The 24,008-nt window shown below is 57.9% G+C and overlaps 1 protein-coding gene across 1 annotated transcript in view; it reads left to right on the top strand.

The window, feature by feature from the left end:
• The first annotated feature begins 2,116 nt into the window (after positions 1–2,116).
• Positions 2,117–24,008, top strand: part of ATP2A3 (ATPase sarcoplasmic/endoplasmic reticulum Ca2+ transporting 3) — a 32,540-nt gene continuing 10,648 nt past the window's right edge. The window contains exons 1-14 of the mRNA XM_068529692.1: positions 2,117–2,234; positions 11,690–11,707; positions 11,994–12,076; positions 13,625–13,729; positions 13,911–14,049; positions 14,314–14,394; positions 14,485–14,570; positions 16,145–16,609; positions 18,570–18,658; positions 18,825–18,927; positions 20,175–20,306; positions 20,700–20,825; positions 21,911–22,129; positions 22,239–22,574. Coding sequence (XP_068385793.1) covers positions 2,117–2,234; positions 11,690–11,707; positions 11,994–12,076; positions 13,625–13,729; positions 13,911–14,049; positions 14,314–14,394; positions 14,485–14,570; positions 16,145–16,609; positions 18,570–18,658; positions 18,825–18,927; positions 20,175–20,306; positions 20,700–20,825; positions 21,911–22,129; positions 22,239–22,574 — 2,100 coding nt within the window. The remainder of the gene's footprint in view (positions 2,235–11,689; positions 11,708–11,993; positions 12,077–13,624; positions 13,730–13,910; positions 14,050–14,313; positions 14,395–14,484; positions 14,571–16,144; positions 16,610–18,569; positions 18,659–18,824; positions 18,928–20,174; positions 20,307–20,699; positions 20,826–21,910; positions 22,130–22,238; positions 22,575–24,008) is intronic.

Below are 24,008 nucleotides of genomic sequence, written 5' to 3'. Positions count from 1 at the left end.
CACACAGCAACTGGGCAAGTAGTTGGAGTGTGAAATGACTGTGGAAGCTTGGAGCGATGCCCAGAAGCTGTCATGGGGGCAGCCAAGCAGGTGGGCATGCTGACAGATGTGTGAACCTGCCAGGTGGGGGCCATAGTTGCTGGCAGCTGCTGGCCCTGCTTGTGGTGGTTTGGAAGCAGGGTGGGGTGGGGTGGGTGGGCTGGAGAGAGGGAATATAGGCCAGGCTGCCAGAGCAAACAGGCAGGCCTTCTGGCTCTACCTTCGAGCAAACACCAACTGACAGCTGAGGGTGGGGTGGAGTGGGAGAGGCTTAGTGTTAACGTCCCTGGGGCTGACAAACGGGAGTCAGACCCCAAGATGTGTAAGTGGGGGAGGGAGAGGGATTTCCAGTTGCTTTTGTGACTAGGGCTTCATGTCTCTGGGAGAGAGGTCTCTAGTGGAAAGCTGTAGGGTTCTGTCCCCGCCTAGCCCTGGCTAACGTTTTTCCTGGCAACTTAGAGATGCAGGTAGGGCTGTCTTTGTGGACTACAGGGGTGGGGGAAGAAAGGGAGAGGGTGGAAATACAGGGAATATTGGACTGGAGATCTAAAATGTCGGGCTGCAAGAAGCCACAGCCAGAAAACCAGCATTCCCCTATCTCAACGGCAGTAGGCTGAGCCCCAGCTGATGCCCCTGGCGTCGGTCTGGGTGACCTGTCAAAAGCAGCAAAGGACTGGACCGTTCCGCCAGCTAGTCCTCACTCCATATCTCTATATTCAAGGAGTAATGGCAAAGGGGAGAGAGAGGAGGAGGACCATGGCCCCATCCTGGGAGGAAGAGATCAGGAACTGGGGGGACACTGGGTAGGGGTCAGCAGGGGGGGCCAGGCTGGAAGCTGGGGCTTGTGTGTCTGCAGTTGCAGTCTCCCGGAAGGCTTTCTGTTTGCAGAGGCACTGTAGGGTTTGGGGTTTGAACAGCCGGCTGAGTGGGCTCAGTCCTGGAATCTCTGACCTTGGGCCACCAAGGTGGATCCCAGAGCTCTGGGCAGCAGAGGCCACCGGTAGGGGTATGATGGTGGGTGGGTGAGACTGGCTGGGTCTCTCAAGCTGGAGCGGCGCGAGCAGATTGCTCTTTTTTGCTCTTCCCTTTGGCGGGGTGAGTGGTTTCTGCCTTCCCACAGTTTGCTTCCCTGACCTGCAGCCCTCCTCCTGGTACCCCTGGACAGACTGGAGCTCAGGGGGCACCGGAGTAGGGGTTCCTCTTCCCTCCCCTGCCCTGCGCCAGGGTCACTCTCCCTGGGGGCCTGGTCAGAGGCCTCCACCCCACACCCTCAGACTTCTCCAGGGAACCCTCATCCCACCTGGCAGTTACGTTTCCTGCTGGGGTGAAGGTGTGAGTGTAAGGTAGCAAGACTGGTTTACTTTCTTATATCCTGGGTCATTGTTAGAGGTTCTGATTGTGTGAGGAATAACCGCTCTTCGCTCGACTTTAGGGAAACAATAAAGCAAGCATAAACATCAAAAGAAGAAAACATCAAGTAATCTCCAGAGGAGTCTTGCTTATTCACAGGCTTTTGGGTTCCCTCTAGACCTCAGGGTCACACTTTGCAAAATTCGAGTAGGGGGGTAGGAAGCCCCTCTATGGACATCCCCGTTTTGCAACTTCCCAGGACCCAAGAGGGCTCAAAAGAAGGCAACTCAGAGACACGCGCTCAGCAGCCCTCCCCAGTTCTCTGCCCTGTGGACAGTGGTCGAGGCCCTTCCGGACCACGCTCCCTCGGCTCCCCCAAGCTCAGCGCGTTCCGCGTGGGCGGCCTCAGTTCCCCCTTCTGCGGAATGGGCAGGCAGCTCAGCCTCCGCGCCCCGGGGCCCTGCGGGGGCGGGGCGGAGGGCTCCGAGGGCGGCCGGAAGGGGTGTGAGTGCGGGGGCGGGCCCCGGGCTGCCCCGCCCCTGGGAGGGAGCCCGGGGCGCAGCATCCTGGCGCGGGCAGGGGCCGCCGCCGCCACTGCCGTCGGGGAAGGTTCCAGCGCGGTCCTGGCCTCGCGCGGCGCCCGTCGGGGCCCGAGCCCCCCGCGCAGTATCCCCGCGGAGAGGCGACCGCGACTGTGCCGACGGCGCAGACTGCCGGGGGGGGCGGCATGGAGGAGGCGCACCTGCTCCCGGCCGCCGACGTGCTGCGCCGCTTCTCGGTGACTGCCGAGGGCGGCCTGAGCCCGGAGCAGGTGACCGGCGCGCGGGAGCGCTATGGTCCTAACGGTGAGAGCGCGGGCCACGCGGGGGCAGCCGGGGCCGCGTGCGCCGCGGTCTCCGTATTGCGCCCCCCCCCCAACCCCCGCCGCGGCACCGCGGCTGCGGAGCGGTCCTCTCCCCTCCCAGCCATCGGCCCCCGCGGGCGGGCGGGCAGGCAGGAAGCGAGGGCTCCGGAAACCTCTGCAGATGCCCTTGGGGCTCCCGGCGGGGCTGCGCGGTACCTTCGTAGGGGAAGGGGGGGTGCGGGTTCCGGGTTCGGAGACCGGACGCCTGGCTCCCCTGCCCCGCTCTCCTCTCTCCGGGCGCAGGGACCCGTGCGGCCCTTCCGGGCTTCCCACGTCCACCCGCGTCCCAGTCCACTCCTGCAGGCCCTCACCCACCCCCATCGACGCTCAGCGCTGCATCCCCGCGCCGCCGCAGTCCGCCGGAGTCGTGCAGGTGCACACATCGGGGTCGGCCGGCGAGGGACCAGCCGGGGACTCTGAGGCCCAGCCTCCTAGCTGACCCCGAGGGTCTCCCACGAGGGCTCAGTAAAACGCCCAGAAGGTGCAGCTTGTCAGCTGGCAGGCTTGGTTACCCCACCCCCAGGCCTTCCTCTTTCTGCACCCCCAGGCGGATGTGGCTGGCGGAGTCGGTGGGGTCTTTGAACTGCTGAGGCGGGAGACCCACCTCCTTGGGGGTGGCAGGTTCAAGGCCTCACTCAGGGAGTTGCCTGGGGAGGCCTTTCCTTCCTGGGTGACCTGGAGCCACGCCTGCCCATCTCTGGGCAAGGAGGGAGCCTTCATGCTGTTGCTGTTTGGGAGGGAAAGGTATCGTTCTTCCTCATGTTCAAAGGAGTGTGGGATTCTCCACCTGCCAAAAAGCACGGCAAGTGCCGGTACTGTCCAGATATGACCCAGAGATGGTAGAAGATGTAGAGGTCCCTCCCCAGGTCGCTTGCAGGCAGGATTTGCCACCCCTTTGGCCCACCCCCAGGGCACGGGGCAGAGTGTTAGGGGTCCAGAGAGAAATGTCGCCTCGATCCCCAGAGTGCAGCCTGGACCGACGCCCTTGGGGCCTCACCCTTTCAGGGTTCCCCGCCAGCCGGAAGGAAGGTTCTCTGGCCTGTGTGTCTCACTGCTCAGGGCTGGCTTGAAAATTACGAAGAGCTGTCAGAAAGGGAGCTTTGGGTTTTGTATTGGTTTATGACAACCACCTCTTATATAAATATTATCTTTCTGGAGCAGAAATCCTTTTTCGAAAAAATTAGTTGCTATATTTAGTTGAGCTGTGGGAGGAACTAGGGAGATAAATATTATTTAATATCCCCTACTAGTGACTTGGCAGGGAGGGTGTCCTCACTGCAGGAGCGCAGGGCATCAGGGCTGGTCCCCCAGCCCATGGGTGGGGCTGGGGGTCGGGGCAGCAGGTCTGGGGTTCCACCGCCTCTTCTGTGCTGCTGTGGCCTCCAGCTTGGGAGTCCTGATTCCCAAGGGAAGCTGGAGATCCAGCCCTTGGTTCCGCCTCCAGAATCACACAGATGTTGCCCTGCGTTACCCTGGCCAACACCCTTCTCCTTTCTGGCCCCCCATGTCTTCATGAGGAGGGGAAGGTGGCTGGGAAGGAGGGAGCCTCTAGTTCCCCCCATGTTGTTTTGTCTAGGTGAGAGGATTTGGGGGTGCTCTGGCGGCTGAGCATCTGTGTGGGGTGATGAATAAGGATGTTGGTGCAGTGTGTAGGTCCAGAGAGGTGGATGTGCATTTTGGGGAGGGTGGTAGGAAAAGTTGGGGGGCCATTCCTGGGCTCCTCTGGTTCCTCTGTGCTTCGATGGTAGTAAAAATGAAAGCTCCTGTTCACTGACTACCTATTGATTCTACGTGCCAGGCATTGGTCTTATAGCACTTTTCACCTCTTGTCTCATTCCTTCCCCAAAACAACTCGATGAAAACAGCTGTTGTCATCCCCATTTTACAGAGGAGGTAACTGAGGCACCAGGAGGTTAGACAGCTTACCCAAGGTCACACAGTAAGTGGTAGAGCTGGTACTGGTTGCCTGCCCCTCTCTGGGCCTCGGTTCCCCCGTCTGTTCAAGGGGGTCATCGGTTCTGCAGACTCTGGGACCCTGGTGTTGGGGCCTGTGCTAGGAGCTGGGGTCAGCTAGACAGGAGCTAGTACAGCCTTGCCCCCGGGCCCCCGCGGGGCCCCCAAGGGCTTTTTCCTCGGGAAGCATTCCAGGGCTCTGGAAGTCATCAGGTGAGGAGAAGGGAGCCGGCTGCCCCTTCCTGCCTCGTGCTCCCCCAGCCGAGCCCCGGCCTGAGGAGGAGGTGCGGGTGTCCCGCGTTCTCTACCCACGCAGCCTCTGGGGTGAGGCTGACAGGGTTGTGAGCCCTAGCTCTGCCCTTTCATAGCTGTGCGATCCTGGATAAACCGATTTGCCTCTCGGTGCCTCTATTTGCTCATCATAAGTGAGGCTACGATAGGACCCATGCCAGACATTTGTGAGTGTTTGCGTACACCAAGCCATCCCTTCTTGTGGCAGAAGGAGCTGGGCCTGGCTCTGGGCCAGAAACGGGGGTGGGGGGGAGGGGGCGGGACCTGCAGGTGGAGGGAACACCCCAGGGACTAGTGTCCTCCCCCACCCCAGGAGTCTATGCACCTGCAAGGTCGTTAGGCTGGAAACCACAAGGAAGTCACTTGCTTAAGTCTTGAAGTTCGCAAGTTCTGCCAGCACAGGAAGAGGGGAAGCAGGGGCTGGGGATCCTCCCTCCCCACTCCTCAGAGCTGGGGGAGGGGCCTCAGTCAGTGAGTGTACTGGGAGTCGCACCTCCCTCCCCCGCATCTGTCCCAACCCCAGCAAGTAGCCATGTCCTCTGAGGCCCCAACAGGGCAGTAAGTGGGAGACTCCTGGCCTCCTGTGAGCCGCCTTTCTCTGCAGACCCCAGAGGTGCCCAGGACTCAGCTTTCTTGGAGGGGCCTTTCTACATCCCTTCAACTTATTTTTTTGAATAAAAATGTGCACACAGTACCACATTCAAAAGGTACAAAAAGTATATAGTAAATTCTCCCCAGCCCTGTCCCCAGTCACCCACTCCCAGCCACCCCGGAATCTCCTTCCCAAGATATTCTGTGCACACACACCTCTGGGTCTGTGATCGATGATCTTTTTTACATGAAAGGGAGTGGATTTGGGGGGCTGTTTCGCCCCGGCTTTCCACGTGACAGAGTCACTCTTGCAGATGGTTCCACGTGGAGCATCCTTGGGCTTCCTAGTGGCCGCTCAGAGTTTCATCATGTGGCTGTTCCAGCATTTCTTCACCCGAGCTTTTGATGGGCTCTGGGGTTGTTCGAAGCCTCTGTTATCACACATGCGTTATAAGGCACATCCTTGTCCCCATGTCATTTCACACACTGTGAATATCTCCAAAGGATAAATTCCTAGAGGGGGAATTGCTGGGTCAAAGGGCATGTGTATTTTAAATTTTGACTGCTGTTGCTAAATTGTTCTCCATAAAGTTGCACCAGTTGACCTGCCCATTTCCCTACCACCTCACCAGCACAGTGTGTTATTGGACGCCAATCTCATAGAAGAGTGGTCTCTCATAGTCTTACTTTGCATTTCTCTGTTTGCCAGTCATGTTGGGCATTTTTTCCTATAATCAGGAGCCATCTGATCTCCTCATGTCCGTGGATGGGCTGCCTATCACCCCTGCTGGACGTGAGCCTAGGCAGGAGGCAGGACTGGGTTGGGGGTGTCCCCCCAGGCGGGCGGGCCAACACCTAAGCCACCCCCACCCCAGAGCCCACTGATGTGGAAGTCAGGCGAGGTCCCAGGAAGTCTCTGCGGGGGAGGGGCGGTGTCTCTGTTTAGGGGAGCTGGGGGAGGAGCTGTGACAGGGGCTGGAGCCTGCCTTCCTGGACCTCAGCCTGCCCATCTGTACAGTGGGTACCAGAGTTCCAGGGGTGCCAGGTGGGAGGGATAGTCTGGATTTAGATTCCTGCCGGTGGGGTCTCCACTCTGACCTTATCTCCTGCCCTCAGCCCAGGTACCCGCTTCCTTGGCCCCAGTGTTGTCAGTAGGGCAGAGACAGGCCCCTGAGATCCCCCAAGGGCCTTGCAGATGTGAACTGACTCGGATCTGAGGCGGGTATTTCAGGTTTCACCCCATTTCTCACACCCTTGTTGGGCAGCCTTAGTGCCCCCTCTCAGGAACAGCACCAGCCCTGCCCCTGCAGAACCCCAAGCCCTTGCACCAGGAGCTCCCTGAGGCGGGGCTGGGTCTGCCCACAGCACCGAGGATGCCCAGCAAACACTTCGCGTCTGGGCCTGGTCAGCCAGTAAGGCTGCAGCAGGGCAGAGGTTGTCCACTCCGGGTGGGGCCTGGAGACGGTGGCAGGCCAGGTGGGCGGGGTGGGGTCTGCCAGCCAAGGTCTCTCCCTGACTTTGTGAGTGAGGATTTAATTGCTCTGTAAATTTACCTTTGAGGAAGACCTTGGTGAGCACTCGCCTCTCCCAACTGGAACCAACACTTAGAAGCCGAAATACCAGTTTCCAGTGTTGTGAGAAGGAAGGAGTCGAGGGGGGATTAGGGGAGCAGGTGGTGTGTGGAGCCTGGGGGCAGCCCTGGCCCTGCACCCCCCTTCTCCTGGGCTCTGGGCCGTGGGCCCAGGGTCCAGGGCTGAACCATGGGGCAACCGAATAAACAATTCAGTGAGGCTCTGTGTGGACCCAGGGATGACTCAGCCCCTGCCTGCCCTGGGGGGTGCTCCGGGGCGGGAAGCAGAAGGCAACATTGATGACCCTTGAGAGCAGAGCTTTTCTGAGACGCCTTCCTGGAGGTTCAGATGAGGAAATGGGGAGGTACCCTGCACAGAAAAAATGGCGAAACAAAATCGTGGAGGGGGAAAGCTTTCGCAAAACCAGGGGATGTAGTAGCAATCCTGAGGCATCTCACTTGGCTGGCAGAGGGAGGGACAGACGTCTAAGATATGAGAGTGATTCTGGAAGGGTGGGTTGGGGCAAATCCAGGAAGACCTTGAAAGCCCTGTTAAGGTTAGTCTTCATCCTGTAGGTCCAGGAGAGCCACTGAAGGTCTGTGAGCAGGGCAGGGTCATTCATTCATTCACAGAGTTTTATTGAGCACCTACTGTGTGCCAGGCGCTGTCCCAGGTGCTAGGGACACTGGAGCTTCCATCCTCTTAACTGTTGTTATGGCTGATGTTTACTGAGCATTCACCATGTGCTGTGCATTAGTCTAAGTTCTTCATACATATTACATCATTTCATCTTCACAGCAACCTTATGAGGTAGTTACTATTATTACCCCCATTTTCCAGATGGGGAAACTGAGGCACAGCCAGGGTTAAAGTGACTTGCCTGTGGCCACAGAACTACCAAGGTATAGGATTTGAACCCCAGCCCTCTGGACCAGGCTCTCTGCTCTAAGCTGCAGAGTTTCTCTAATCACATCCCAGGCCGTTCCGGGCCAGCTCCGCATCGGGCATCTGTGGACGTGGGCTGGTTCAGTCTGGCAACAGTGACCCAGAGCACGGTTCGGCCAGGAGAAGCCACCATGTGAGAGGTCCAGACAAGAATAGTGGGGGCTCATATGCCCCCAGGCTGGCCCAGCTGGGGTCTGGGAGGGGCAGCACCTCCTGTTACTGACTTGGCCCATGCAGCCTGGCAGATGGCACCAAGAGGTGGGCAGGGCCAGGGCATTCTCACTTAACAAATGGGGCATCTGGTGCTGCTGAGGGCCCAATGCCATCATTTCAAGGGGAACTGGCTCAGCCCCACCACATGCAGCCTGGAGATAGCAAGGGGGAACCAGCATCTTCCGGGGATGCCTGGGAAGGGGAGGAGGTGCTCTCCTAGCCCCTGGATCCCCCACCGTGGCACTGGAACTAATTCATGTGAGGGGAGAACTGGGTTGTTCAGAGTCTTGGCAGGATTGGAGTTTGAAGCAGATCAGGCCTGAGCAGATACGGCCTAGTAACCCCCAAAACACCACCTGTTTCGTGAGGAAGAGCCTTTGGGCCGGGATGATTGGGCTGATGGCTCTAGGGCCACAATGGAAGGATGAACCGATTGATGGGATGAGGACATCCAGCCCAACAATCAGGACATGGGATATTACGTTCTTTCAGGTGACCTTGGCTGGGGGGAGACGGGCGGGGGGACCACTGGGGTGGGAAGGCAGGACAGCCTAGGTGTGAGTGCAGGAGGTCCAGAGCAGGGGTTTGAGCTCAAAACGCTTCCCTGCCACTTCCCAGCTGTGTGGCCATGAACTAGTCACTCAACCTCTCTGTACTTCTACTCTGTAAAATGGGAAGGATAATTGTATCCTCCTTTCCGGGTTATTTGAGAATCACAAGAGAGTAATGCACATGAGGAAGTGATTATTCTGTCTGTGGAGCACCTTCTCATCTGCTGGGCACACAACGCCCTCCCGTTTATCTCCCGAGATGAAGTAGGTAAAGCACCTGGCACACTGCTCGGTATATAGTAGGTGCTCAATAAATGTGACTTATTAATATTAATGCTACTAATGCTGATCCTCACAGCAGCCCTTCTGGGTGGGGGTGGGTACTCCGTCTTCCAAATGAGGCTCGGGGCCCCACGGGGAGCCAGCTACTCAGGCAGGGCCGGAAGCATGTGCATTACATGAGCAGGGATGGCCCTCGTTCAGGGATGGGCAGGGCATCTGTGGTGACCTCATGGCTGGCTGAGCCTCCCCCAGGGGCAGCGGATGGGGGTGAAAGGGGAGCCTTGCGGCAGAGGCCAGGTCTGGGGAGAAGGGGGCATTGGTCAGGATCGGCTAGGCTATGCTGCAGTAACAACCCCCAGGTCTCAGTGGCTTGAAACAATCCAGGTCATTTCTTGCTCACACTGTATATATGTACCTCAGTGCAGCTCATCTGGGGGCTCAGTGTCTCCCGACTCTGTGACTCAGGTTCACAAAGCAGACACCATTGCACAGGTGCTGGCTGATGTAGCAGAGGGTCAAAGAGCTCCAGACTGTGCTGTCCAATAGGGCAGCCACTAACCTTGTGTGGCTGATCGAGTTTAAATGAATAAAAATTAAGTATAATTTAAAATGTAGGGAATTCCCTGGTGGTCCAGTGGTTAGAACTCCGTGCTTCTGCTGCTGGGGGCCTGGGTTCAATCCCTGGTCAGAGAACTAAGATCCTGCAAGCCACAAGGTGTGGCAAAAAAAAAAAAAAAAAAAAAAAAAAAAAAAAAAATTGCAGCTACTTAGTCACGCTAGTTACATTCCCAGTGCTCAGTAGCTACATGTGGCTGGTGGCTACTGTATCAGACAGTGCGGCTATAGGACCCTTCCATCATCACAGAAATTTCCATTGGACGGCGCCCTTCTCCAGCAGTTCAACATTCCAGCCCGAATATACATCCTTCTTTTTGCAACTCACACAGGAAGCTGGGACGTGCAGTCCTACTGTGTGCCCACAAGGTGGGGAGAATGAGAAGTATTTGGGGAACAGCATGATGACCACCACCAAGAGTGGACTCTGGATCGAGCTGTGGGTCAGCAGAAGGGGAGATCCAGGTGGAAGGGGAGAGAAAGGAGAACTGGTGAGACCTGCAGGCAGAGGGCAGCTTGCAGGGGGGACTAGAGCTGGTATGTGTGTCCCATAACATGATTCCCAACCCCAGGCCTCGCTCCTACCCAGCAAAAAAGCCCTGAGGAATATGGTGGTCAAGGGGCTACATGCCAGATAGAGGGAGGGGTCAGGGAGACAGCAGGAGGGATTCAGGTGAGACTTACGGATACACTGTCCCTTAGGTCAGGAACCCTGAAGACACCTGCAGAGGTGAGGGGTTGAGGAATCTCCTGGGTCGAGCATGGCAGAAGCAGGCTGATGTGCGCCATGAGGCTGGGGCATGGCTGAGATGACCTCTAAAGGACCCAGCTCCATTGGAGAATTGGCCCAGAAACCAGGCCTGGCCCTCCCCCCGCCTTTCCTGTTCGCCTCAGCTAAATAGATCAGAAGGAAAAAGTCTGTTTGATTTTAATCTCAACGCAGGACACTGGAGATTACATTTTCCACGGAAAATGTCAGCCATTGCCTAAAATAGGACTTCGGAGAAAATGCTAGAAAGTGTATTTTTAGGTTACATGTGTTCCTCCTGGATTCCTGCAGCCCAGTGGGCTGCTTATTACCCCCCATGGTTCAGCTGCCAGGTGCAGACCCCAGACCTTCGAAACAGATGGTCAGGGGAGAGGTGCCCATGGGAAAAAATGCTGGCAGGTGCTCGAGCTGAAAGCAGGTGAACAGAGGCAAGGACCCATGTCAGGGAGGAGGAGAGAGGGAGAGCCAGCCTGGGGTGGGGCTCGGATTCTGCATGCTAACAAGCTCCCGAGCGACCCGGGGTGGGGGCCCGGGAGGTAGACAGGAGGAGGCAAGGCTCAGTTAGGCTTGATCTGGGAGGGGCCTCAGACAGCCGTGGGCAGGTCCCGAGCTCGGCAGGAGGAGGGAGAAGCCCGTCCAGGGCCCCTTTCCACAGACCCACAGATACCCTTGCTGGCTGTGTGACCTTGTTCAAGCCACGAATCCACTCTGGACCTCAGCTCTTGCACCTGCGAAACGGGGTCGGAATTCCCACCTGCCTCCCCTTTAGGCTGTTGGGAAGAGTCCAAGACTTCAGGTACTGGGGCAGCCAGCTCCACCTGTAACATAGGTACTTCGGGAAACAGGAGATAAAAGTGGAGCCTGTAAAGTGACAGCAGGTCCTGGTGGTGTTTGGAAACATGGTTCTTCAAAATGTTCTATGGTCTGGGCCTGGGCATGCCGGCTGGGTCCTCACTGAGCTTGCCTGGAGCGGAGGGCCTGGGAGGGGACAAGCTGAGACTCAACCTCTAGGAACTGAACTGCGGCGGGTTTCTCAGTGCCCGGGATGCTGGCTGCTGGGGTCGTGCTCAGGGGGAGCCTGGGATGGGGTGGGGCTCAGAGGGACAGCGGTGCTGTGGGCCTTGTCCTTGTGGTCCTGGAGAAGCAGGTGTGTCAGAGGTGGCCTGAGCTGATGTTCTCAATTTGAGGGAGGGGCTACCCTGCCGTGGGTGGGGGACATTGAACAGGACCAGGTGGGCATCTGAGAAAGAGCAGTGCAGGGAGCTGTGAGAACTACCAACTCCCTGTGTGACCTCGGGGGTCCCGTCTCTTCTCCAGGCCTCGGTTACCCCTCTGTGCAATGGGGGAGGGTCTAGAAGGCCACTTCTGGCTCCCATCTTGTCCCAGGGTGAGCCAGGCCACGCCAGACCTTCCTCAACCAGAGTGAGGTGAGGGTGAGGGGTGGAAGCATCTGGGCTCAAACCATCCGTTCTGTGATGTCAGAGAACTGGGGTGATGTGTCCTGTCCATCGTGGAGGTCCCGGTGGGCACATGGGGAGGGGCTGCTCAGACTCCACTCTATAACCCAGTCATTTCTTGTCTCCCCATGGCTCCCGTGGCTGCCTGGATCCTGCAGAGCTCCCGACCGAGGAAGGTGAGCCTTGGGCCAGGGCGGCCTATGAGGTCACCAGACGACATCGTGGGCCATTCACTGTCAGGCTGTGTCCTCCCCACCCCCCGGCTGGGTGGGGCCTTGCTGAGCAATCCCACCCTCCCCCCACTCCCGGCATTGCCCATCTGTGCCTCTCAGGGCCTCTGGCTCTCCCTCTTCAAATGGTAGGGAGGGAGTGGGCCAGGTGGTCCTGAGGCCGCCCCAGCTCTGCATGCAAGCAGGTCAGTCGGTCAGGGGCCCAGGCCTCATGCGGTGCTCCCGTCCCCAGGGAAGTCCCTATGGGAGCTGGTGCTGGAGCAGTTTGAGGACCTCCTGGTGCGCATCCTGCTGCTGGCGGCCCTGGTCTCCTTCGTAAGTAGGGCCCCCGTTTCATGGCATCGGGCAACCCGGGAGGGGGACCAGGGCAGGGCAGTGCTCAGAGGCTCAGGCTCTGGGCCACAGGGCTGTCTTCTCAGCTGTGGGCCTCCCTGGGCCCCTGCCTGGCCCCTGCCCTTGCCCAAACCCTCGCAGCCCCCCCGCCCTGGACTCCCGGCTCCCATCTGTCCCCTGGCTGTCAGAGCGAGCTTGCTCCCATCCGCCCCCTGGCTGTCAGCGCGAGCTTGCTCCCATCCGCCCCCTGGCTGTCAGAGCGAGCTTGCTCCCATCCGCCCCCTGGCTGTCAGAGTGAGCTTGCGAAAGCACAGGCCTGACCCCGCCCCTCCTTGCCTTAGCACAGGGTTTCTCAGCATCAGCCCTGCTGACTTCTTGGACCAGATCATTCTTTGTGGTGGGAGCTGTCCTGTGCACTGTAGAATTTTTAGCAGCATTCCTGGCCTCTGCCCACCAGATGCCAGTAGCACTCCCCACTTGTAACAATCAAGCCTACAGATGTTGCCAAATGTCCCTGGGGGGTGAAATCACCCCGGCTATGAGTCACATTCTGTGACTTCCAGACTCCTCAGACAGACTTCGGGCCTTAACCTCCTGCAGCCTCCTCGTGGAGGCTGCTCCCCGTTGCTGTCCCCCATCCGCCCTGCCCAGACTCCTTCTGGACCTGCAGGGCCATGGGGCCAGAGTGGAGCGGTGGGGAAGGGGAACACCAGTGGCTGAGCAGCAGAGACTCAACGGTCGTGCAGGGAATGGAGCCCTGAGGGTGCATGTGACTCCTGCTCCGGGACCCCCCAGCCAGGAGGGGCCCAGCCAGCTGTGTCTGACCCTCCTGGCCACTCACTGTTCCTTGGAAACGGAGGACTCTTAAAAAAGAAAAGTCTATCCAGGCAGGTGCCCAAAACAGCTGAGCCAAAAGCGTTCTGGTACCCTCTCCACGGAACAGATGAACACACTGAGGCCTGGAGAGGATGACAAGTACCCACTTGGGCCAAGAGGTGGGAACGGACTTGAACCAGGTCTCGCGCCTCCAGGCCTGGGCTCTGGCTGGAATCATGGTCCTCTGGTCCGTGAACCGTGAACTTGAGCCTGCAGCAGGATCACCTGGGCTGCCTAAAACACAGACTGCTGGGCCCCACCCCAGAGTTTCTGACTCGGGAGGTCTGGGATGGACGCCAAGAATTTGCATTTCTAACAAGTTCCCAGGTGACGCTGCTGCTGCTCCTGGTCTGGGCACCACACCTGCTCCGAGAACCACCGCCAGGCAGGTGGCGACGCCTCCTGCTGGCCGTCGCACAGCGGCCCCACGTCCCTGAAAGTGGGTGGGGTGGGACGTGGGCTCTGGTGGTCACTACCTGCAGGGGCTGGACTTCCTAAGCCAAGGCCTTCCGAGAGCAGACCTCTCTAGGTCCGGGGCTCCCCAGGGGTATTTCCCCCAAAACGGGAGCAGACAGAGACCCAGCACACAAAGGGAATGGCAAGCAGACCCTGGCCCACGGCATAGCCTAAACTCACCAGCTTTGATCCCGGCAGGTCCTGGCCTGGTTCGAGGAGGATGAGGAGACCACAACTGCCTTCGTGGAGCCCCTGGTCATCATGCTGATCCTTGTGGCCAATGCGATCGTGGGCGTGTGGCAGGTGGGAGGCTCGGTGGTGGGGCTGGGCCCCGGGGTCTCCCAGCTGCTAGGTGTGACCTCCATTTGGTCCTGGAATCCTGCAGGTCCTCTGCTTCCAGATCCATCCCGGGCCCTAAGGGTGTCACTCCAAGGGGGTGGCCTGCTGGGGCCAGCAGGGACAGACAGCCTTCCTGCCTCTGCAGGAACGCAATGCTGAGAGTGCCATTGAGGCCCTGAAGGAGTATGAGCCTGAGATGGGCAAGGTGATCCGCTCGGACCGCAAGGGCGTGCAGCGGATCCGCGCCCGGGACATCGTCCCCGGAGACATCGTGGAAGTGGCAGGTGCGTTGGGGGTCTTCTCCTTTCATTATGTGACGCGGATGAGCCCATCCTTCTCTCTCTGATTATATATGCAGAGGGGGTAGTTGTTGGATTCCTCTAAAGCTCTTTGGCCAAAACCCCATCAGACAGATAAGGGGACTGTAGGCCAGGGGACAGCTCAGGCCTCTGCCTCCCAGCCCCAGCCTTGGTTCCTGGGAGCCCTCCTGGCTTTCCCGGGAGGTGGCACCGAAAGCCACCCTCAGCCAAGCCATTCTCCCTCCACAGTGGGAGACAAAGTGCCCGCCGACCTCCGTCTCATCGAGATCAAGTCCACCACGCTGAGAGTGGATCAATCCATCCTGACCGGTGAGGCCTGGAGGCCGGGACCGGGGGCGGCTAGGCCAGGGGACAGAGGTGCCTTCACGTGGGGCTTCTCATTTCTGATTCCGCATCCAGGTGAATCTGTGTCTGTGACCAAGCACACGGATGCCATCCCCGACCCCAGAGCTGTGAACCAGGACAAGAAGAACATGCTGTTTTCTGTAAGTGCTTGGGATGCCTGGGGCCTTTGCCTGGACGATGATGATAAAGATAATAACATTTAGATTAATCAGCTAAAGCCCTGTGGGAAAGAACCTCCTCAGTTATTAAGAATACGTACAAACTTATAGTACTAATAGTAGCAGTGTTTACTGAAGGCTGTGTGCTTGGCCCTGTTCTAAGCCCTTTACCTGTATTAATTTATTTAATCCTCACAGCGCCTTTGAAATAAGTACTCTTGTCTGCATTTTCCAGCAAGGAAGCTGGCACAGAGAGGTTAAGTAAGTTGCTCCAAGTCACACAGCCAGCGAGTGACAGAGCTGGGATGTGGACCCAGACTCCTGATTCTAGAGCTTTTCCTCCTACCTGCTAGGCTTATCCTGCCTTAAACTGGAGAGAGGCAGAGCCTCTCTTGCCTCACCAGAATCCTCTAGAGGGAGAAGCATTGCCAAAATGGTGGAGGATATCAGGAACAGTCCATTTCTCAGATAGGAAAACTGATCCCCAAGGCAAGATTCCAAGCCACCCAGCTCGTCTCAGGGAGAGTGATGGGTTCAGCTCTGGTGGGAGGGATCAGCCCCTGTGGCCTTAGAGGGACTTAACCAGTGATGCTCACAGGCTGCCCACGGAGGCCACAAGGAGGTGTCAGGCCAATTGGCAGTGGCCCTGGGCACTAAGTTATTAAAGTCTCCCCAGAAGTGAACAGAAATGGAGAAAGCGATATACACCCGCAGCTCTTCTTGAGGAGAGCACCCTGCCTAGGTGCCTGGAAGCTTTGGACAAGCTGCCTTGGGTGGGGAGGGGACACCAAAGGGCATGTTCAGGCGTTAGAAGCTGTCACTAGAAGCTTTCTAAGGAGGGTGCCCTGGCTAACTGCAGGTCATTTCCTTAGCGGAGGGTCCTGTAAGGGGGGGCAGGAGCTGCATGGCTCAGGGCAGAAGGGACGCTGAGGCCACCAGAACCCACCTTCCCTCCAGCCTCAGCATAGTGCACCTGTCTGAAGGGGACCGAGTTATGAGCCTCCGCAGAGCAGCTGTGTCTCGGGCCTCTGTTGGACCATTTTACAGCAGAGGACACAGAGGCTCAAGGCTGGCCGGCACTTGCACCAGGGCTTGGGGATTTTACTGGGGCCTTGGGAATGGATGGACTTCAGCTCAAATTTTCTGGATTCTTCAGTAAATATTTACCGACTGTTTACCTGAGATCACGGTTAGCCACACTCCTGTGTGGCTGTATTGGTCGTTTATGAGCTGAATTTTGATGGGTTGGTGCTGTGCTGTGCTGGTTGATCATACTGTCAGTATCAGCTGGTGCTTCCTCTGTGCCAGGCCCCCCATGCTAGGCACTGGGGATGTGGCACTGAACCAAGTCCCTGCTTTCATAGAGCTGACACTATCACGGCGATGACAGTAATGACTCGAGACTACATAGTGGCATACCTCTGGGAGCACTAAGTATGGAGAAAAAGAAAGCCAAGGAGGGGAATAAGAGCCCTAACCCCAGCCTGAAGGGATCAGGGGTTCTGCGCCCCAGTTGGGGTGCTAACCAGCCCTTTCCTTATCCCTCCCTCGGCCAGGGCACCAACATTGCATCAGGCAAGGCGATGGGTGTGGCAGTGGCCACGGGCTTGCACACGGAGCTGGGTAAGATCCGGAGTCAGATGGCGGCCATGGCGCCAGAGCGGACGCCCCTGCAGCAGAAGCTGGATGAGTTTGGGCAGCAGCTGTCCCGCGCCATCTCCGTGATCTGCATGGCTGTGTGGGTCATTAACATTGGTCACTTTGCTGATCCGGCCCACGGCGGCTCCTGGCTCCGAGGTGCTGTCTACTACTTCAAGATTGCTGTGGCCCTGGCTGTGGCCGCCATCCCTGAGGGTCTCCCGGCTGTCATCACTACATGCCTGGCACTGGGCACACGGCGCATGGCCCGCAAGAACGCCATCGTGCGGAGTCTGCCCTCTGTGGAGACCCTGGGCTGCACCTCGGTCATCTGCTCTGATAAGACGGGCACACTCACCACCAATCAGATGTCGGTCTGCCGGGTGAGTGGCTGCAGCCAGCTTGGGTATTGCTGTGTGATGCTTGGCAGGCTAGGCTCCCTCTCTGGGCCACTCCCTGACTCCTTTCTGGCCAGAGGTGGAGGAGAGAACCTGCGTGCTGCCCCATGGTGGGGAGCAGATCCAGGTTCTCATGGGGCAGAGCAGCAAAGCCTGGCTGGACATGCATCATTAGGACCCATGTGTCACTCTGTAGGGTCCTGGCAGGCCACTGCCCATCTGTGAACCTCAGTTTCCCCATCTGAAGTTTGGGTGTGCAAACCCTGCCAGGTAACCATAAAGGACACAGGGGAGGGTCAAGTACAGCCTGGGCATCTGATCCAAGCTGGGCCTGGACCCAGGTTTGTTTTTTTCTTCTTTTTCTTTTTTTTTTTAGAAATTTATTTATTTATTTATTTTTGGCTGTGTTGGGTCTTCGTTGCTGCGCGCGGGCTTTCTCTAGTTGTGGCGAGCAGGGGCCACTCTTCGCTGTGCTGCGTGGGCTTCTCATTTCGGTGGCTCCTCTTGTTGGACAGCATGGGCTCTAGGCGCGTGGGCTTCAGTATTTGTGGCACGAGGGCTCAGTAATTGTGGCTTGCAGGCTCTAGAGTGCAGGCTCAGTTGTTGTGGCACACAGGCTTGGTTGCTCTGCGGCATGTGGGATCTTCTGGACCAGGGACTGGACCCAGGTTCTATCCTTCACCACCGTGACTCTCTGTGGTCAACGCCTATCACCAGATACGCCGGCTCCAGTGACCTGGGAAGGGCCCAGGCAGGAATTATTCATTCCCTGGCACTTGATCCCAGATCCTGGGCTGCTGCCCACATGCTTCAGGGAGTCTGGCTGAGACTCCAGCAGGCCCCTGGGGTAGAGGAGTGGGTGACATGACAGTGAAGCTTTCGGATTTCCCACTCCCTAGGTGCCCCAGTCACTCCTCTCCCACCCCTGCTCCCATAATCTGCCCACTGGGCCTGGGAAACCCAGGCTCTATATCTGAGACCTTAGTCCCCCACAGAAGCCCATTAGGGGCTGCCATGGGGTTGGGGGCACCAGCACGCTTTACTGCCCTGCAGCCCCTGAACTGCTAGAATCCCTAGTAGGACTTCATTTGAACAGTCCTACTAGGGATTCTGAAATAAACATTTGAAAAACACAGTATAGGGAAGTCGTAGGGGCCTTACATACTGGATGATGGGCTAAGAAACTTGACTTCTCAGAGGCTCTGCTGGCTGGAGGGCTGTCCCCAGGGGCAGGGAGGAAAGTGCAACGGAAGGGATGTTTATTGAGCACCTGCTGGGTGCTGGGCTGGCCATTGGCTTGGGAATGTGCAGTGAGGCAGTTTCCAGGAAGCAAGAATTATCTCCCTGGCAGAGCTGGCTGACAGATGAGGACATGGGCTGCCCTGGGAGAGGTGAGCCCCCTGTCCCTCAGGGGCACAGGTAGGGGCTGGGCCCTGTGGGCAGGAGCTCACTCTCTGGGGACAGGGGTCTGTGCCTCAGGATGCTATGTAGGTTTCCTCCCTTGGAGGTCAGGAACTCATTCCCTTGAAGGGCAAGGAGGGGCAGCTGCACTCTGATCCCACTTTCTCCCCATTACCAGTGGAGAAACTGAGGCTTAGGTGCTCCGCCAGCGGTTACATAGTGAGATGGGCAAGGACCCAGGCTTCCTGTCCCAGCTCAGGGCCCTGTCAAGCTGGCAGCTGCCCCAGAACATTGAAGAATCTGCCATAAATCCCTCATGGGTCTAGAGCAAAGGACAAGCCCGAACTGGACACACCTGGGCAGGGCAGAGAGGCCCGGCCTCAGCCTGGACGCAGTACTCTTACACTTCACCTCCAAGACCCTGGGGGAGGGAAGGCCGGTGGCTCCTCTGGAGACCCACAGGACACCGCCCTGGGGTCAGGCTTTAGTCAGACTGGCTGCCCAGGGAGGAGGGCCTGCCTGAGCACGCCCCTGTGCTCCCCAGATGTTCGTGGTAGCCGAGGCCGAAGCGGGTACCTGCAGTTTGCACGAGTTCACCATCTCGGGCACCACGTATGCCCCGGAGGGCGAAGTGTGAGTGCTCGGCGAGGGGGCTCAGGTGGGCGGGGTTTCCTGGTGGGCGGAGCTATGTAGGACAGCTCTGAGAGCTGTCATTGGCGAGCCCTCTTGGGGGCCAAGAGGCTGGGCATTGCCCGGGGGCTGGGACAAGGGCACCGTACTGACAGCTCTGGCTCCGCAGGCGGCTGGGGGAGTGGCCTGTGTGCTGCGGGCAGTTTGACGGGCTGGTGGAGCTGGCGACCATCTGCTCCCTGTGCAATGACTCAGCGCTGGACTACAACGAGGTGGGCCCCTACTCCCTTTCGTGACCTCCCTAGTATCCAGGCGCTCAGAACAGACCTTTCTCCCAGAGTATCAAAGCTCGCAGGATTGGAGGTCCCTGCCCTTGTGGAGTGCCACACCCCAGGACCACTGCCATCCTTGTCCACTCCACACTGCCACCCCTCCTTCTTCCTCAGACTGGCTCTGGAACCCTGCTCGGGGCTCTTGGGCTGTGGGAGACTGTAATGTAAAGGGCAGAAGGGCCAGGGGTGCCTGGGGGAAGAGGTTTGGGGGACAAGACTAAGAAGTGTTTAAAGCAGAAGGCACAGCCCAGAAACGGGCATTGAATGCTCTTCCCTGTGGCTGGAGCATGTGGGAGGCCACTCCTGCCTGGTGGGGCGGGGGCACTTGGCCAAGTCAGTCTGATGCCCAGCTGAGGGCAGTAGACAGACACCAAAGGGTTTGGAGCAGGAGAGTGATATGGCCAGATCTGCATTCACAGAAGATCACCCAGGCTTCTGTGTGGAGGACAGAACAGACTGGGCAAGACCGGAGCCGAGGAGCCCCTTGTGGTCATCCAGGCCGGAGAGGTGCCAGCTGAGTCCTGGCTGGGGCTTCAGGGAGAGGGGAGGAGGCATGGGTTGGAGAGAGAGTTTGGAGCCCAGATATTGGGACTTGGTGACTGGTTAGGTGAAAGAGGGAGGAGGTCAGGGTAGCCTGTAGTTGCTGTCCTGGCTGGGACTGTCATGGGAGTGGCAAAATAGGGATGGGGAGAGGTAGCCTGAGGGTCCCCAGGGAACAAAGTCCAACAGGCAGCAGCTGTACATGTGGGCTTGGAGCTCAGGAGAGAGGTTGCAGTGGGCTGGGTGGGCCCTGGCCGCCATGAGCCCGTGAAGGATGGGAGAGGCCAGGGGCATATGAGGCCTCAGGGAGCGGTGGGGGTGGGGGGGATGGAAGGAGCAGGGCCCAGACAGCAGGTTTAGAAAGAGGAATCTGGTGAAGGAAGCGGAGAAGTGTGAGCAGAGAGCGATTCAGAGGACAGGAAAGGTGCATGGCCATTGATGTCAGGGGAGGAGGGAGGGTCAGAAGGGAAGGTGAGCATCAGTGCCAGATGCTTCCCAGGTCAGCTGGGCTGGGAAGGGCCCACAGGCCTGGTGCAAAGGAGGTTACAGGTAACTCTGGCAAAGGGAGCTCCAGGGGGCAGGGAGCGAGTGGGAGGTGAGGCTGGGGGCCGCCCTGCCCCTCACTCCCTGTACCTGGGCCCCGCTAGGCGAAGGGCATGTATGAGAAGGTGGGAGAGGCCACGGAGACGGCCCTGACTTGCCTGGTAGAGAAGATGAATGTTTTTGACACAGACCTGCAGGCCCTGTCCCGGGTGGAGCGAGCTGGGGCCTGCAACGCGGTGAGCAGCTTGGGGGTTCGGCCACAGGCCGCGTGGCTGGGGCTTCTGGGGCATCTGGAGAAGGGAGGGGAGGGAATGAAGTCGTGGGAGGCTTCTGGGAGGAGGAGGGCCCTCAGACCCCTAGTAAGACTGGTCCAGGGGGAAAAGAGAGGAAAAGCTGAGTGTGGGCAAGGACTCAGAGTCGGGAGTTACACAGCATGGTCAGGAAATGGCAACTTTGGGGCATTTCTGGGGCTGGAGAGGGGGAGAGAGGCCTTGAATGCCAGGGTCAGAAGAGGGTAGACAACATCGTGCAGGGATCAAGAGGCTCTTCATGGGGCTGAGCAGCTGGCGAGGAAGCAGCCAGAGTTGCTGGCTCTGCCCCTCACGCCCTGACCCACCTGGGTCCTGCAGGTCATCAAGCAGCTGATGCGGAAGGAGTTCACCCTGGAGTTCTCCCGAGACCGGAAGTCCATGTCAGTGTACTGCACGCCCACCCACCCTGGCCTGGCGGCCCAGGGCAGCAAGATGTTTGTGAAGGTGGGCCTGCCTGACCAGCCTGGGGCCTCTGAAGAGCCAGAGCCTGCAGCGGTGGGAGACCGGGGGAGGCGTGAGGCCCTCTGTCAAAGCGACGACTCCAGAACAAGGGTGGTCAGCCTGCCATGGGGAACTGGGAGTGGGATCCACGTGTGGGGCAGATAAAGCCAGGGCCAGATGCTGAGGCCTGCCCTGCCCTGTGGTCCCAGCTCTGGGCTGAGAGGCACTGCCTCGCCACATGACCTTGCGGTCACCGTACCCCCATGTGGGCCTCGGGCTCCCCATCTGAACAGCCGGTCAGGCTGGAAGGTCTTGGAACCCCTTTTGCTTCTGATGGGAAATGTTGAGGTGGTTGGTGTGCAACTTCGGTGCTTTGTGTTTTGGAAACCGAGTCCCAAGGAGGGAAGGAACCAGCTCCCATCCAGACCCCCGTTCACGTCTTCATGTGCAGCGGGGGGTTTAACGTCTTTTGAAATGACAAGCTTCTGTATTGGGAGCTTGGGCTGCTGAAAAAACCTAGCATTTGGAGTGCCCTTTGAGGAGAGGGAGGAGGCACTGATGGAGGATTCAGAGGTTCTTCCCAGGCCTCGGGCGAGATCCGGGTTGAGACCCCAAGGCCGCTGAGTAGCCCGGCACCCCCAAGACCACCTTCTCAGAGCCACACCCCACACACCCTCAGCAGGGCTCTGTTCCTGGTCCCGCTGCCGAGCACCCCGCAGAACTGGGATCCCGGTAGCAGCAGGCTGGCAGGGAGGCAGGGCCTGCAGGAGGGCTGCCATTCCCACCCCGTCCCCCAAAATGCTGCAGCAGGCCTTCTCAGCTGCAGGCTGGTGAGGGGAGGGTGCCTCCGCGTGGCTTCACACGGTGTCACACCCTGTGTGAGCCCCCTTCCCTCTGGGCTTTCTCACAGTGGGGCCTAATTGGTTCCCTCTCTGAGCTTCCAAAGAATGGATTCTGGTCTGTGCCTTGTTCTGTGTCCCCTTGGGTGACCTTTCCCAGTATCTGGGCCTCAATTTCCTCAGTTAAGCAGGAGGGAGGGAAGGGGTCCTGACTGACAGACTTGTCTCCTCCCCTACCCCACGCGGCAGGGGGCACCTGAGAGTGTGATAGAGCGCTGCAGCTCAGTCCGTGTGGGGAGCCGCACCGTATCCCTGAACACCACCTCCAGGGAGCAGATCCTGGCCAAGATCCGGGACTGGGGCTCAGGCTTGGACACACTGCGCTGCCTGGCTCTGGCCACCCGGGATGTGCCCCCGAGGAAGGAGGACATGCAGCTAGATGACTGCAGCAAGTTTGTGCAGTACGAGGTGGGTGCTGGGCCCCAGGGCTGGGAGCCATGTGTCCACCTGCAGCGCTGGGCAGGTGGCAGGCTGAGGAAGGGCCCAGGCCCCACTCGCATCTGCCCCCTCCCTGCAGACGGACCTGACTTTCGTGGGCTGCGTGGGCATGCTGGACCCTCCGCGGCCCGAGGTGGCTGCCTGCATCTCACGCTGCCGCCAGGCGGGCATCCGTGTGGTCATGATCACGGGGGACAACAAAGGCACGGCTGTGGCCATCTGCCGCCGGCTTGGCATCTTCAAGGACACAGAGGACGTGGCGGGCAAGGCCTACACGGGCCGAGAATTTGATGACCTCAGCCCCGAGCAGCAGCGCCACGCCTGCCGCACGGCCCGCTGCTTCGCCCGGGTGGAGCCTGCCCACAAGTCCCGCATCGTGGAGAACCTGCAGTCCTTCAACGAGATCACCGCCATGGTGAGGCCACTAGACGGGAGCCTGGGGGAGGTGGCGCGGGTGGTGGTGAAGCACTTGCCATAGGCCTTGGGAAGAGCAACCCGGGCGACTGCTGCCTCTGCTTCATTCTTATTTTTCCCAACATTTTATTACAATAAATTTCAAACACAAAGAGAAATCAAAATGATTTTTATAGTGAATGCCTATAAATATCCACTATCTATATTCTATAAATAACATAGTTATATTTGCTTTATCACGTACCTATCCATCTACCCATCCTTCATCCATCTTATCTTAAATGTGTTTCAAAGTAAGTTGCAGACATCAGTGCACTTTTCCCCCACACGCGATAGGGAACATTGCCATCAACCCATGAAGTTCCCTTATGCTCCTTCCCATTTTTTTGCATCATAGGTTAGTTTTGCCTCTCCTGGATTTTCATATGAGTGGGATCATACAGCATGTGCTTTTTTGTGTCTGGCTTCTTTCCTTTGAAGTTTACCCATGTTGTTGCAGGTATCAGTTACATGATTGCTTTTTTATTGTTCGGTGGCATTCCATTGCATGAATATACCACAGTCTCTTTTAAAGATTATTTATTTATTTGCTTCTTTGTTTGGTTGCGCCGGGTCTTAGTCGCGGCAGGCGGGCTCCTTAGTTGCGACTCACAGGCTCCTCCTTAGTTGCGGCTCCAGGGTTCCTTAGTTGTGGCATGCGAACTCTTAGTTGCAGCATGCATGTGAGATCCAGTTCCCTGACCAGGGATTGAACCCGGGCCCCCTGCATTGAGAGTGCAGAGTCTTATCCACTGCACCACCAGGGAAGTCCCATCCACAGTCTCTTTATCCACTCACCTCTGGATGGACGTTTGGTTTGGACCCAGTTTTTGTTCTGTCTCATTCTTGATTGTTGACCTCTTCATCAACACTGATCTGATTCTTAACCTCAACCCAACCCTGACTTGGCCTCAGTTTATAATCTTGACTTCCAGCCTAACCCAGTCCTTTACCTTGACCTTAATCCTGACCTGTGGCTCAGCCTAGATCTGGATAATGAGCTGGGCACCAGCCTTGACTTGACTACAACTGTAAACTTGTTCTTGACCTTATTTTGATCATCACACTGACTTGGTCCCTGACCTTGACCTTGACATCTTAAACTGATTCTTTATTCTGAGCTCAACCCTGATATGGGTTCCAGTCTTGACCTGGGCCCTGATCTGATCCCTGATATTGATCCCCCCCCCCCAATCCAATACTTTATGTTGACCTCAACTTTGATCTGGCCTTCAGTCTTGACCTTGACCTCAACTCCAACTTCTACCATGACATCATTCCTGATATGGACCATAGCCTTGACTTGACCTCTACCTTAATCTAATTTTTTTATCTTGAACACGAGTCCATTCTTGACCCTGCCCTTCACCTTGGCTCCAGCCTTCACCTTGACTAC

The sequence above is a fragment of the Eschrichtius robustus genome, chromosome 20 (assembly GCF_028021215.1).
Source record: "Eschrichtius robustus isolate mEscRob2 chromosome 20, mEscRob2.pri, whole genome shotgun sequence".
NCBI classification, from domain to species: Eukaryota; Metazoa; Chordata; class Mammalia; order Artiodactyla; family Eschrichtiidae; genus Eschrichtius; species Eschrichtius robustus.
The sequence above is the reverse complement of the archived record's forward strand: the minus strand, read 5'-3'. Positions and strand labels throughout refer to the sequence as shown.